The 15662-nt window shown below is 42.6% G+C and overlaps 2 protein-coding genes and 1 long non-coding RNA gene across 4 annotated transcripts in view; all 3 read left to right on the top strand.

Moving 5' to 3' along the window:
• Nucleotides 1–15662, top strand: part of LOC143289242 (filamin-B-like) — a 128617-nt gene that overhangs the window by 40543 nt on the left and 72412 nt on the right. For both annotated transcript variants that reach the window (XM_076598221.1, XM_076598220.1), the window contains exons 12-13: nt 2591–2764; nt 4479–4625. In XM_076598221.1, the coding sequence (XP_076454336.1) occupies nt 2591–2764; nt 4479–4625 (321 nt within the window). The remainder of the gene's footprint in view (nt 1–2590; nt 2765–4478; nt 4626–15662) is intronic.
• LOC143289243 (uncharacterized) lies at nt 7075–11076 on the top strand. The gene is made up of 3 exons (XR_013056224.1): nt 7075–7285; nt 9547–9630; nt 10987–11076. It is a non-coding gene; the product is annotated as an uncharacterized LOC143289243 (long non-coding RNA).
• Nucleotides 11112–13435, top strand: LOC143289295 (filamin-A-like). The gene is made up of 3 exons (XM_076598294.1): nt 11112–11154; nt 12249–12416; nt 13195–13435. The coding sequence occupies exons 1-3, from the start codon at nt 11112–11114 to the stop codon at nt 13389–13391; spliced, it is 408 nt and encodes a 135-aa protein (XP_076454409.1). The 3' UTR covers nt 13392–13435.

Below are 15662 nucleotides of genomic sequence, written 5' to 3'. Positions count from 1 at the left end.
TGCTATATTTTCCCATTTTCTGATAGTGTAAAGGCATTCAGAAGCTGATTTAGACACAGATGTTATATTTTCCCATTTTCTGATACATGTGTAAAGGCATTCAGAAGCTGATTTAGACACACATGCTATATTTTCCCATTTTCTGATACATGTGTAAAGGCATTCAGAAGCTGATTTAGACACAGATGCTATATTTTCCCATTTTCTGATACATATGTAAAGGCATTCAGAAGCTGATTCAGACACATATGCTATATTTTCCCATTTTCTGATACATGTGTAAAGCATTTAGAAGCTGATTTAGACACAGATGCTATATTTTCCCATTTTCTGATACATATGTAAAGGCATTTAGAAGCTGATTCAGACACAGATGCTATATTTTCCCATTTTCTGATACATGTGTAAAGGCATTCAGAAGCTGATTTAGACACACATGCTGTATTTTCCCATTTTCTGATACATGTGTAAAGGCATTCAGAAGCTGATTTAGACACAGATGCTATATTTTCCCATTTTCTGATACATGTGTAAGGCATTCAGAAGCTGATTTAGACACACATGCTTTATTTTCCCATTTTCTGATACATGTGTAAGGCATTTAGAAGCTGATTCAGACACAGATGTTATATTTTCCCATTTTCTGATACATGTGTAAAGGCATTCAGAAGCTGATTTAGACACAGATGTTATATTTTCCCATTTTCTGATACATGTGTAAAGGCATTCAGAAGCTGATTCAGACACATGCTATATTGTCCCATTTTCTGATACATATGTAAAGGCATTCAGAAGCTGATTCAGACACATATGCTATATTTTCCCATTTTCTGATACATGTGTAAAGGCATTCAGAAGCTGATTCAGACACAGATGTTATATTTTCCCATTTTCTGATACATGTGTAAAGGCATTCAGAAGCTGATTTAGACACAAATGTTATATTTTCCCATTTTCTGATACATGTGTAAAGTCATTCAGAAGCTCATTTAGACACACATGCTATAATTTCCCATTTTCTGATACATGTGTAAGGCATTTAGAAGCTGATTCAGACAAAGATGCTATATTTTCCCATTTTCTGATACGTGTGTAAAGGCATTTAGAAGCTGATTTAGACACAGATGCAACTGCAAGTATTATAAAATCATACATTGAGAGATTTTCTTCTTCCTCTTCCTCTTCTTCTTCTTCTTGTTCTTCTTCTCCCTCAGCCCTGTGAAGAGACAGTCCATCTTTTGTTCTGTCGTCTCCCTCCGTCTCCCTCCATCTCCCTCCGTCTCCCTCCGTCTCCCTCCATCTCCCTCTGTCTCCCTCCATCTCCCTCCCTCAACAGTTCCCTGGAGGATTGTTTTAGCAAGGTCATTGGATCTTGTTACATGACGTATGAGAGATATATGGTATAAATACATTGATATTGTGCAAACACATGCGTATGCTGATTTAGACACAGATGGTTTAAGTACACTGATATTGTGCAAACACATGCGTATGCTGATTTAGACACAGATGCAAGTGCATGCGCTTATAATATCAGACATTGATAGTTATGTGGTTTGAATGCATTGTGCAAATGCATGCATGTACTGACATAGACACAGATGTAAGTGTATTTACTTATGATGTCATACACTGAAACATGTGTATAAATTGTCACCTTTATCATTTTCAAGCTTTAATTTGAGGTTTTTCTTTTTAAAAATGCTTGTCAAACAATTCCACCATTTATCAGACTTGACAACTGTATCTTGGAATTCAGACATGCAGAGGGGAAAAAAGGATAATTTCTTCAAATCAAAAAGCAGAGGTTACCCCAGAAAATGGAGTGTGGCTGCCTTAATGGCAGGGTAAAAATGCACATTGTACTTTATCGTATTATACTTCGGCCACAGCAGGCTACTCTGCTTAGAATTAGGACTGCTCTCCCCAGGAAGAGCGCATTACCATTAACCAGTGCCACCCATTCATTTTTCTTCTGTCAAAACGTGTATGTGTTTTACGGTCAGAGTGGATTTTAATGCAACGTTTTTCCAAGAACACATCCCTTGTTTACTTGGGTTCTTTTATATACACAAGTGCATGTTGCTCATGGGACCTCACTTTACCAACTTATCTAAAGGACTAACTTGCTGTCGTACACATAAACGCCCACTCATACATGTGAGTGAAGACGAGCTTCAGCCCCCAAAATGCAGAAAGAAAAGAAAGGAAAGAAGCATACTGTACAGTATTGCAGTACAAATTATCGGAAACAAGAAAACGGCAAGAAGACAGTGAAGACAGAGGTAAATATGTATACACAGGAAACGAATGTTGAGCATCAAAAGGCAGCTGTCAATCAGCTCTACCCAGGTACTGCATTGTATTGTTCACAACAGATGTCTCTGTGTGAAATCGGGCAGCTCTCCCCATGGAGAGCGAGTCGCAACACTGAGAGTGCCACCCCCTTTTTTTTCTGCCTGCTATTTTATTTGTAGGTTCAGCAGGTTTTTTGTAGCCTGTTCAGCAAATGACTTTGTAAAATGCATAGAGTTTGGTCTCTGATAGGTGATGTGTAGGTATCAATAGTCAATGAAGAATTGTGTTTCAGCGGATGCATCAGAGGCGGGTGAAGGGGAGATAGGGGTGGGCGTGTATCACGAGGGAACAGAAGTGCCGTCGTCCATCAGCTCCGACGGTCAAGGTCGGTACAGTGTCGACTTCATGCCAGGGGGAGCGGGTCTTCACACTGTCTATGTCACCATGAATGACCAGCAGGTTAAAGGTGGGCATGTGTGTGTGTTGGGGTGGGGGTGGAATGTGAGTGTGTGTGTGTGTGTAGGGGGGTAATGGGGGAGTGTGTGTATGTGTGTGTGTGTGTGTGGTGATGGAAGAGTGTGTGTGTGTCGGGTTTGGGGGGGGGGTGTTGGGGGGGGGACAGGATGGGAACAAACAGCAATTTTCTACGACACTGAATCTTTACAACCCTTGTCTTTGTCATGGCGGTCAGACTTCCCGGTTCATTCTGGACAGCACGTGCATTGTGTGAACTCTTCTCTGCCTTTTGCTCTTCACTAAAAACTCGATCTTTTCAGAGCTTCTCTGCAAGCACTCTTGGTTTGTTACTTCTGCAGCACCACCCCCCATGTCCGTGCAGACTCAATTTGTATGTCTGAGATAGGAGTAGGGGGGAGGGAGGAGAGAGAGAGATTGTGGTCATGAGTGGTTTGTGCAATTTGTAACTTTTGTTGTTGTTTTTTTTCATGTGAAGCATCCTCAGTTCTTAGAGAGAAAGGGCGCTGAACAAATACGCATTATTATCATTGTTAGTAGTAGTAGTAGTAGTAGTAGTAGAGAAGCACATGGACATCATCGTCAGACATGATGGACAACCAAGAAGAGTATTATTACAGACAGATGGGCGTGTGTAACCCCAAGGAGGCACCGTGGCAAAGTCAGTTAGACATTGGACTTTTGATGAAGAGTCTACCAGTATTTATTTATTTTATTTTATTTTATTAATTTTTTTTTGTACGCTTATAGTTGACTTCATCAAGTTTTTGCGCCTTATACATATTATTATTAGTAGTAGTAGTTCTTTTTTTATGTATTTATTTATTTTATTTTATTTTATTTATTGATTTATTTATTGATTTATTTATTTTTATTTTATTTTATTAAAAAAAAAATTTTTTTTCTTAAGGCCTGACTAAGCACGTTGGGTTACGCTGCTGGTCAGGCATCTGCTTGGCAGATGTGGTGTAGCGTATATGGATTTTTCCGAACGCAGTGACGCCTCCTTGAGCTACTGAAACTGAAACTGAAACTGAAACTCAGGGGTTGTGAGGCTGTATTTCAGCATGGTGTTGTGTCCTTGGGAAAGGCACTGCACTCTGATTTACCTCACTCCAGCCAGGTGTAAACAGGTACCTGACTTTGGTTGGGGAGGGTTAAAATGGCAGAAGAGGAGGATTGCGCCCTGCCTATTCTTGTACTTGTATTTGTACTTTGTATTTCTTTTTATCACAACAGATTTCTCTGTGTGAACTTCAGGCTGCTCTCCCCAGGGAGAGCGCATCGCTATGCTACAGCGCCACCCATTTTTTGGGTATTTTTTCCTGCGTACAGTTTTATTTGTTTTTCCTATTGAAGTGAATTTCTCAACAGAATTTTGCCAGGAACAACCCTTTAGTTGCCGTGGGTTCTTTTACGTGCGCTAAGTGCATGCTGCACACAGGACCTCGGTTTATCGTCTCATCCGAATGACTAGCGTCCAGACCACCACTCAAGGTCTAGTGGAGGGGGAGAAAATATTGGTGGCTGAACCATGATTCGAACCAGCACGCTCAGATTCTCTCACTTCCTAGGCGGACGTGTTACCTCTAGGCCATCACTCCACATTCTAAGGTGAGCCCTGACACAGTAATTATGAATTCACTGCCCCGATGGCTGTAAAAGGACCTTTAGCTTTTAATTTTGGCGTTTTCCATGACGGTCAGACTCCCCGTTCACTGTGGACGTCGTGGACTCCTCCCTGGTGACGCTGAGTGGTGACGGCATCAGCCTGGTTCCAGTCCACCAGCCGGCCACCTTCACCATCCACACCAAGGGTGCCGGCAATGGCAAACTCAACGTCGACATCGCTGGTGAGTTGTCCACCTGTCCTGGTGAGTCCTGACTGTGCTGTCGGTGAGTTCGGAGGGGTGCGTGGGTGGGGATTGGGGAAGTGTGTTCTTGTGGGCTGGTGTTGTTTGAGTGGGTTGTGTGTGTGTGTGTGTGTGTGTGTGTGTGTGTTGTTATGTTTTATGAGTGTTTGTATTGTAAGTTGATGTGTTTTTAGTCCAGCGCTTGTATGTTTTTTTGTGTTTTTGTGGTGGTGGTAGTAATATATGTGTGTAAGTGTGTGTGTGTTTGTGTGTGTATGCGTGCACTTGTGGTGGTTGCAGTAGCGATGTGTGTGTGCACATTAGTGTATGTAGATGATGTCTGTGTAATTCTCGTTTGCGAATGATGTTTTCTATGCATTGATATGTGGTTGTTCAGGTAAATTCTTGAACAATGATTATTAGCCATTGTGAAAATGTTGACATATTTCCTTTCCTGTTGTGTTGGTGTTTGAAACATGCATGCAGACGTTATATTGGGTTGGATGAATTGAATGTGTCACATTAAATCAAGTTATTGTTGTATTCCTGTGGTGAATTGTTTGACAATTGCTGCCATTTTATGGGTGTAACATATCATGAATGTATGTATATGTGATGAAAAACAGTTTAGAACTTATAATTACCTTTTTTACGAAGTTAGACATGTATTATTTACAGAAATGTGGGGTATTATGGGCAGGTTTTACCGAGTGTGAAATGCCTAGATGTATGTGTGATATTGAGGGCAGGTTTTTACCGAGCTTGAAATGCCCTGATATATATCTGATATCACTGTCTGCTTTTATCTGTGGTAGTGTTCGGTGACAACCACAGGCTTGTTCTCTCACTGCACACTGGCTTTCTAACACTAACCCTAACCTGCCGCTGTTAGCCTTACCTCCCCTTCTGGCTTCCTGTGACAAGTACCTGTCTTCTGTCAGTTCTTGTAGAGACAGTGGTCACACACTGTCAGTTTAAGTTATTGCTCTGTAGACAGTGGATCTCTGGTCTACTTTATGCATTGAGATTGATATATATATATATATATAACAGAGAAATGTTGATATATATATGTATGCCTGTGATCAGATAAGTTGAATCTTTGAAGGTTGGGTTTTTTCTATGGTTGTATTTTTGTTTGATTTGTGTGATGTTTGAAGCAGGAGAGTTTTAGTGAAATGTGTTATGAAACTAGGTAGAAAGAGAAAAATGTTACGCTTTTTGAATGGGTATGTTCTGTATTTTGAAACCAAGATTCTTGTTTTCTGCTTTGCTGTTTTATTTCTGGTGCTAAAACTATGTGGATGCCAGAGAAATGTTGATATTGACCTTGATGGTATGACAGTGCATGTCAATGAACAACAATGTGTATTATGGTCATCTTAACTTTCAGCATGATGTCTTGTACGACATTGTGTCAGGTACAACATGACTTGAGTTTTTGTCTCTACAGGGGTTCTTTGATGTTCACAAGATCACACTGTTCATTTTCTAGTGTGATGAATGAAGATTGATATCACAAGTGCCCAGTCATAATGTTTCTTCCATTCTCACTGTTGTGTTTTATAATAACAGAGACAGAAATATGTGTCCCCGTCATTTTGTGTATTGTGTTTCCCTTTGTTTGTTTATCATGTATCCACTTAATTTGTTGATGGTAATATCCCCTTGATTTGTTTATCATCTGCCCCCTTCATCTGTTTATTGCTGCTGCTGTCTTGGTTTATTGCCTTTTTTTATTTCTCTCTCTCCTCTGTTGTCATGTTATTTTCCCACGTATTATTGCCCCAGCATGCAGTTTGCTGTGATAAGAGTCAGTTGGTTCCATCCGTAAAAAAGAAACAGCCATGTTTGATGCATTGGTTCGTGAATGTTTGGTGAATGTTTATAAACATGCTGTAGCAATGGCATGTGTGTCTTTCCTTTCAACTGCATGCTTTGGCAGAGGCACACGTGAATCAGATAGTAATGATGAGAGACCTTGACAAAAGCTATTATTGTCTTTACATTTGCATTGATTAATTGTTGTTTTTTGAGTGAACTGAGTATACACATGGCAAAAGAGAAATTTCCTGCATGAAGAGTGTGCAGTACATTTCTGACTGATAAGATAAGATAAGATAAGATAAGATAAGAATAACTCCATTATCTCCAACTGGAGAAATTTGGTCAGGTGCATTTATTACAACATAGACAAGTAAACAACATGGGGACCATAACTGTAAAAGTCAACAACAGCTTTTACAAATATTACGAAGATACAAGTGTAAAAAATATCACATACACCGTTTCATACATACATCCACACACTGCAGGTGATAACTAGTATACGAATAAGGTGAGGAAGTTCTGCAATTTCTGTCGCTTTTTGAAACTTTGTTTTTGTGATAGATTCATTATTTTTTTCTTTGTCTCTCGTACATTGCTGGACTGATTTACTGATGACTTGTTATGGTGCCACCATTGGATGGTTTGTCAGTGTAATAACTGGGCATGTGGGAGGTTTGTGTTGAATCATAAAGTGGACGGCATGCACAGATGTTGTATTTACAAAATTATCCCCATCTGGATTGGAAGGCATGCGGACATACCTAACCTTGACCTTGACAGTGACAGCATAGGTCACAGCTTCATGACCTCAACCCTTCTCCGGCTGTGAGGTAAGTCTTGGTTTACATCCTCATGTTTGTTTGTTTCTAGTTTATAGGTTGAGGATTTATGGCACATTTGATTTTTTTGTTTGTTTGTTTGTTTTGTTTTTGGTAGTTGTGACAGGTGGGTTGGCTGAATGGTCAAAGCACTTAATTCTCTCTTGGGTGGCCTGAGTTCAATTCCCAGTTTTGACACACCTTGTGGTTGAAGGACTGGGATTTTTCTGACTCCAGGTTCAACACACGTGCAGACCCGCTATTGCCTGAACCCCCTTCATGTGTATAGAAATGCAGAACATCAAATACAGGCATCAAAAAGTCATGTCATCCATGTTAGCTTTGGGTGGCTTTTAGAAATATGAAATGCCTAGCATGGACCATCATGACAAATTCATCAGTAAACCGATGTTAGTCATGTTACGGAAAGAAGAAGAAAATGAATGTATGTAGGCACAGGGAGTCTTTGGCATTTTGGGTTACATATGTAAAGAAAGTTGGTTCTTGTAATAACAGGGTGGGGTGGGTGGAGTAGGTTGTGTGTATGTGTGTTCAAGCAGTACAACTCCCAGACCTATACCTCTTGAATTTCCACACCTAAACCATATCTAACCAGTCAGTGGACAGAGCATTCTTGCAAACAGACAGCCAGCTGTTGTGTGCTTGAAAGTAAACAAACTATTTGTAAACAAGCAACCTTTTGCTGTGCACTTTAAGAGAAACCCCTCCTTTTGTAAACAAACAACTGTTTACCTTCTTGCACTTTTATGTAAACAGAGGCCAATTGTAAACAGACCACCTACTGTTGAGCACTTTATATGAACAGACAGCTCCTTCTTGTGCACTTCCAGGTAAACAGGCCATGTGTAAATATGCAGGCTATCGCTGTTCAGTTTTGATTAAGTAGGGGGCCATTTGTGGACAGCAGCCTAATGTTCTGCACTTGTAAGTAAACAACAGAAGTATCACATTGTTATCACACACAAACACACACACACACACTCATCCCTGCCCCCACAGCACACACAGTTCCTCGCTCTCACTATGTCTTTCCTTGCTTCATTCAAGAAAGTCATTGCACATAATCAACTAATCCCACCACTGCCACCATATAGAATACTACACAAAGTGTTTCTATGCAAGCTGTGTTTGTTGCGCCAAATGGGGACTCACTAGACTCGTTTCCCTTGGGTCGTCAGCTACACACAAAGCTCTAGAAACAGGCATTACACCACACACAGCACGCCGGTGGTCAGCTTTTCCCTCACCTGGCAGGTAGGAGGTGTACGTCCCTCACACCTGTCTGGTTCCTTACCTCTGTCCATGTCTGTACCACACTGACTGAAGCCTGGGAGGCACAGTCCACACAGTGAATTAACTGCATGACTGTCAGGTGTTTGGGTTTGGGATTCCATTTGTATCATCCCCCCACCCCGCCCCCAACAAAAAAAAAAAATATTATGTGTGTGTGTTTAACTTATTGGTGGCAGAAAAAAGAAAACAAAGAGTGGTTTTGATTATTAAACTGTCATTTATTTGTTACATAGTCTATTGTTACTTGATGAATGTGGTTTTCTCTGTGGGTTATTTATTTATTTTTCTTCTTCTTATTTTTATTTTTATAATGTTGTTGTTTGTAATCAGGATCCAAGTACATTTTGGTCTTCAGTTGTGATTTTTGGCTGTGGTCATGCTCATCACACACAGACACACAGGCACACACTCACACACACACACACACACACACACACACACACACACACACACACACAGACACACACACACACACACACACACACACACACACACACACACACACACACACACACACACAGACATACACACACACACACACACACACACACACACACAGAGGCACACACTCAGACACACAGGTACAGACACAGACACACAGGCACAGACACACACACACAGACACACAGACACAGACACACACACACACACACACACACACACACACACACACACAGAGGTCATCACTGTCACTCAGACACTGTCACTCTGTATAGTGCAAAACTTATATAGTTATTCAAGCAGAAATGATGCATTATACAGAAAAATACAAAAAAAGCCCAACAACATCATAATACAGAACATTTCAACATTTTTGTGTGTGACTGAACAGGAAGAGGGAGAAAAACCTAAATAAAAGTTGAAGGTATATGTTGCCATTCTGGTTGGAAAAATATGAATGTCTAAAAATGTTTGGGAAAGACATGGATGAATATCAACAAAGCCTGTGTCGCTCGCAGCGCCAAATGGGGATGAGGTCAGTTACCAGATTCAGGAAATCGACCAGGACACTGTCCAGGTACTCTTCACTCCTGCACAGACAGGTGAGTTGTTTTCATGTCCAAATGCAAGTGAGGTAACATAACAATTTGTTGTTGTTAATTTGCATGGTTATTGAGAGAAACAGAAAAACAACAATGCAGGTGCACCAAATCATTAAAGAATACACCATCTGGGACCTTGACATAGAATGAAGACTTTTGGGAAACATGGTTTTAGTTTCATGGCCCCCAGAATAAGGAACTCCCTGCCATCCAGTGTGCAAAACACTCCAACTTGGAGGGAATTTGGAATCAGTCTCAAAACTTATTTATTTTACCAAGCATTTACGATAGCTATGTTACAGGCTTTCTGCATGTGTGGATGGGTGTTTATCAGTGTGTGGAGTTGATGCAAGAAATATACGAGTGGAGCACATACAGTGCGTTGTATTACGCAGGGTTATATGCTGTATAAAAAGAAACATTATTAGTATTATCATCATCATTATTAAGTGACATGAATGGAATGACATGTAGGCAAGCAGTGTATGTTTAGTAGAATAAAACAGTATCAGGGACAAGTGATATAATATCTTAGAACCAAGTACATTAAATCATTAAATGATGTAATGGATATGTGATCTATATTTAAAACTGAATGGATGAAATGATATAATTGACAAGAAATGAGATGAATTGAATGATATAAGGAATGAGTGACAAATGAAGTTCGAACTGAACAGAATGAAATGATTTGTCAGCTGTATTGTTCTTATTTCCTTTTTCTTTATAATCCATGCTACAATGTATAAATTTCAACCTGCAGAGACGAACGTCATATATGGTGTGTGCATATGATTATATGCATATGAAAAAAACACAGATTTTTTTGTTGTCCTGTTGAATTCATAGTGTTTGTATTGTGACATTTTAAAACAAAATGATAGAAAAGATAAGCGATGTATGTTAGAACCGAGTGGAACGAAATAGTATAAGAAACAAGTGATTCATATATAGAAGTGAGTGGAATAAAATGGTATAAGGGAAAAGTGATGTACCAAGTATACAGAGAAGTGAGTGGAATGAAATAGTGTAAGAGATAAGTGATGTACCAGGTATATAGAGAAGTGAGTGGAATGAAATAGTGTAAGAGATAAGTGATGTACCAGGTATATAGAGAAGTGAGTGGAATGAAATAGTGTAAGAGATAAGTGATGTACCAGGTATATAGAGAAGTGAGTGGAATGAAATAGTGTAAGAGATAAGTGATGTACCAGGTATATAGAGAAGTGAGTGGAATGAAATAGTGTAAGAGATAAGTGATGTACCAGGTATATAGAGAAGTGAGTGGAATGAAATAGTGTAAGAGATAAGTGATGTACATAAATAAAGAGTGAGTGGACTGGGGGTGTGTGACAGGTGATCACAGGATCAGTGTGCAGTGTGAGGGGAGGAGGGTGGAGGGGTCCCCCTTCATCTGCCAGGTCCACCCCAACCCCCTCACCCGCCCCCACACCCAGTCCTGTGCACTGCGTGTCTCTGACATGCCCTCCTGCTATCTGCACACACTGCCTGTGTCTTTCTATAGTGAGTGATCTGCTCTGTGTGTGTGTGTGTGTGTGTGTGAGTGTCTGTGTGTGTGGTGTGTGCATGTGCGTGCATGTGTGTGTATGCGTGTGTGTGTTTCTCAGACATTGGTTGTCCCACCCGTTGATGTGTGTGTGTGTGTGTGTGTGTGTGTGTGTTTTGTGCATGTGTTTGTGTGTGTGTGTGTATGTGTGTGTGTGTGTGTGTGTGTGTTATTTTTGTACATGTGTTTGTGTGTGTGTATGTGTGTGTTTCTCAGACATTGGTTGTCTCACCCGTTGATGGGCATGTGTGTGTGTGTGTGTGTGTGTGTGTGTGTGTGTGTTCTTTTTGTGTATGTGTTTTGTGTGTGTATGTACGTGTATGTGTGCATATGTTATTTTTGTGTGTGTGTTTATGTGTGTATGTGTGCATGTGTGTGCATGTGAGAGAGAGACAGAGACACAGAGAGAGAGAGAGTGTGTACAAAAGAGACACACAGAGAGAGAGAGAAGAGGGGGAGAGAGAGAGAAAGGTGGGGGTGTGGGGATGGGGGAGATACAGAGGGGGCTGCGGGGGGCAAGAGAGAGAGACAGATAAAGAGGGGGAGATATAAAGATGGAGGTGCAAAAGAGAATAGAGAGAGAAGAGGGAGAGAGAGAGAGGCAGAGGGGGGCAAGAGAGAGAGACAGATAAAGAGGGGGAGATATAAAGATGGAGGTGCAAAAGAGAATAGAGAGAGAAGAGGGAGAGAGAGAGAGGCAGAGGGGGGCAAGAGAGAGAGGCACAGAGAGAGAGAGATACAGAGAGAGATAAAGAGGGACAGAGGTATAAAAAGGGAGGTGCAAAAGAGACACAAAGAGAAGAGAGAGAGGGAAAGAGGAAGAGAGAAAGAGGGGGAGAGAGGGAGAGAGAGAGAGAGGGAGAGAGAGGGAGAGAGAGAGGGAGAGAGAGGGAGGGAGAGAGATGGAGAGGGAGTGAGAGAGAGGGAGAGAGAGAGGGAGAGTGAGAGGGAGAGAGAGAGAGAAGGAGAGGGAGTGAGGAAGAGAGAAAGAGGGAGAGAGAGAAAGAAAGAGATAGAGAGAACACTACCCATGTATACTGTCTGTGTACAGTTGACACCAGAGACTCGGGGTCTGGGAACATAGAGATCAAGGTGAACGGGGGGCGAGTGCCTTGTGCCGTGGAAAAAGTCAGCGACCATCGCTTCATGGCCTCCTTCCTACCTGAACAGGTGGACACCCACACCGTGACCTTGACCTTCAATGACCAGCAGGTGGAAGGTAAGGGATGATGGGAGAAGCGGTGGTGGTGATGGTGGTGGTACACTCGTTTCAGACCTGATGTTCTCCAGGGGTGTATGATAGTCAGTCATGTCTGACTAAGACCATCAGGACGGCAGAGGAGGAAACTGCTGCCATATTATCTGTGCTAGAATCTGATTATAATGGAGAGTTTTTTGTTTTTTTTAATTGGTCTGTTTGTTTGTTTCTACAGGAAACCCATGAAAAACCAATATAGCGTAATCTCAGTCCATGCAAATATATATATGAATTCTACATAACTCGTGTTGTTACATTTGTTTCTACAGGAAGCCCATGAAAAACCAATATGGTGGAATCTCGGTCCATGCAAATATATATATGAATTATACGTAACTCATATTGTCATGTTTGTTTCTATAGGAAGCCCATGAAAAACCAATATGGTAGAATCTTGGTCCATGCAAATATATATATGAATTATACGTAACTCGTATTGTCACGTTTGTTTCTACAGGAAGCCCATGAAAAACCAATATGGTAGAATCTCGGTCCATGCAAATATATATATGAATTATACGTAACTCGTATTGTCACGTTTGTTTCTACAGGAAGCCCCTGAAAAACCATTATGGTAGAATCTCGGTCCATGCAAATATATATATGAATTATACGTAACTCGTATTGTCACGTTTGTTTCTACAGGAAGCCCATGAAAAACCAATATGGTAGAATCTCGGTCCATGCAAATATATATATGAATTATACGTAACTCGTATTGTCACGTTTGTTCCTACAGGAAGCCCATGGACAATCAGGATGGTGGATCCCCAGTCCATGCAGATATCGGCCAGCAGCAGACAGGGTGTGCGTGTGGGTGCAGCAGCGACAGTCACCGTCACAGGGAGCAGGGGTGTGGGTGATGGCCTCACGGTCACCGTCACAGGTACTGGTGTGTTGGTGATGTCACCGTCACAGGTACTGGTGTGTGGGTGATGGCCTCACGGTCACCGTCACAGGTACTGGTGTGTGGGTGATGGCCTCACGGTCACCGTCACAGGTACTGGTGTGTGGGTGATGGCCTCACAGGTCACCGTCACAGGTACTGGTGTGTGGGTGATGGCCTCACAGTCACTGTCACAGGTACTGGTGTGTGGGTGATGGCCTCACGGTCATTGTCACAGGTACTGATGTGTGGGTGATGGCCTCATGGTCATTGTCACAGGTACTAGTGTGTGGGTGATGGCCTCACAGTCACCGTTAAAAAGTACTGGTGTGTGGGTGATGGCCTCACAGTCATTGTCACAGGTACTGGTGTGTGGGTGATGGCCTCACGGTCATTGTCACAGGTACTGGTGTGTGGGTGATGGCCTCACGGTCATTGTCACAGGTACTAGTGTGTGGGTGATGGCCTCACAGTCACCGTTAAAAAGTACTGGTGTGTGGGTGATGGCCTCACGGTCATTGTCACAGGTACTGGTGTGTGGGTGATGGCCTCACGGTCATTGTCACAGGTACTAGTGTGTGGGTGATGGCCTCACAGTCACCGTTAAAAAGTATTGGTGTGTGGGTGATGGCCTCACAGTCATTGTCACAGGTACTGGTGTGTGGGTGATGGCCTCACGGTCATTGTCACAGGTACTGGTGTGTGGGTGATGGCCTCACAGTCATTGTCACAGGTACTGGTGTGTGGGTGATGGCCTCACGGCCACCGTCACAGGTACTGGTGTGTGGGTGATGGCCTCACGGTCATTGTCACAGGTACTAGTGTGTGGGTGATGGCCTCACGGCCATTGTCACAGGTAGTGGTGTGTGGGTGATGGCCTCACAGTCACCGTAATAGGTACTGGTGTGTGGGTGATGGCCTCACAGTCATTGTCACAGGTACTGGTGTGTGGGTGATGGCCTCACGGTCACTGTCACAGGTACTGGTGTGTGGGTGATGGCCTCACAGTCATTGTCACAGGTACTGGTGTGTGGGTGATGGCCTCACAGTCACCGTTAAAAAGTACTGGTGTGTGGGTGATGGCCTCACAGTCATTGTCACAGGTACTGGTGTGTGGGTGATGGCCTCACGGTCATTGTCACAGGTAGTAAGTGTGTGGGTGATGGCCTCACGGTCATTGTCACAGGTACTGGTGTGTGGGTGATGGCCTCACGGTCATTGTCACAGGTACTGGTGTGTGGGTGATGGCCTCATGGTCACTGTCACAGGTAGTGATGTGTGCAGCACTGACTGTAATCCCCAACCTGAGGATGTCTGACAGTTCATGGCAAATAATGATGATGATAATGATGATGATGATGATAATGATAATAATGAAAATAGTAATGATACTGATAATAATGATGATGATGTTGATAGTGATAATAATGTTAATAATAATGATGATGATGATAATGATAATGATAGTATAGTGTACTTATATGGTGCAAACTCCACATTATAATGTGCTCAAAGCGCCTCACATGAAACACTACATGTGCAGTAGTGCATTACACCACACAACACATGAGGACACAGAAGTAGAAAAACAAAATCTGTATACACCAGTACAATACTACACATTGCAAGTACCAGTAATCACATAGTAGTAGGCCTCCTTCGGTCATGGCTGACCATGGATAGAGTATATCCAACCTAATGTCTAATTGGGCTGTCTGCTTGGACCAAGCAGCGTCGCCTGTGACTGTAGAGACTGATGCGAGAGAGACAGTCTCTGTCGCAGCGGTCACATGTGTAAGCTGATGCTGGTCTGTTGGCTGCCATTCCTTTTCTGTGAGCTTGCTTTTCTGCTGCAGCAGCTGACAGTTTGTCCACACCAATCCGTAGCTGATTCTTGAGGGTGCTTCTCTGGCTGTTGCGGTCATCTGCAAGGTCCTCCCAGGACTCAGTGTTGATCTCAAGTGCCTTCATGTCACGTTTGCAAACGTCTTTGTATCTCAGCTGTGGGCGGCTGATGCTTCTCTGCCCCGTGGTGAGCTCTCCATAAAGGATGTCTTTTGGGATGCGGCCATCTTCCATGCGGCGAACGTGGCCCAGCCAGCGCAGCCGACGCTGTCTCAGCATGGTATACATGGTCGGGAGGCCAGCGCAAGTCAATACTTCGGTGTTTGTCACCTTGTCTTACCAGGAGATGCCGAGTATGCATGGTAGGCTTCTCAGGTGGAAGGTATTGAGCCTTTTCTCCTGATGAGCATGTGTGGTCCACACCTCACTGCCATACAGCAAGGTGCTGAGGACGCAGGCGTTGTATACAGCCATCT

Source organism: Babylonia areolata, chromosome 13 (genome assembly GCF_041734735.1).
Source record: "Babylonia areolata isolate BAREFJ2019XMU chromosome 13, ASM4173473v1, whole genome shotgun sequence".
Classification (NCBI taxonomy): Eukaryota; Metazoa; Mollusca; class Gastropoda; order Neogastropoda; family Buccinidae; genus Babylonia; species Babylonia areolata.
The sequence above is the reverse complement of the archived record's forward strand: the minus strand, read 5'-3'. Positions and strand labels throughout refer to the sequence as shown.

Excerpts from the sequence above, each read along its gene's own strand:
- LOC143289295 (XM_076598294.1), top strand. The coding sequence starts at position 11,112 with ATGCCCTCCTGCTATCTGCACACACTGCCTGTGTCTTTCTATA. Across the intron at positions 11,155-12,248 it reads ACTGCCTGTGTCTTTCTATA|TTGACACCAGAGACTCGGGG; the intron begins GTGAGTGATCTG and ends GTCTGTGTACAG. Across the intron at positions 12,417-13,194 it reads CAATGACCAGCAGGTGGAAG|GAAGCCCATGGACAATCAGG; the intron begins GTAAGGGATGAT and ends TTGTTCCTACAG.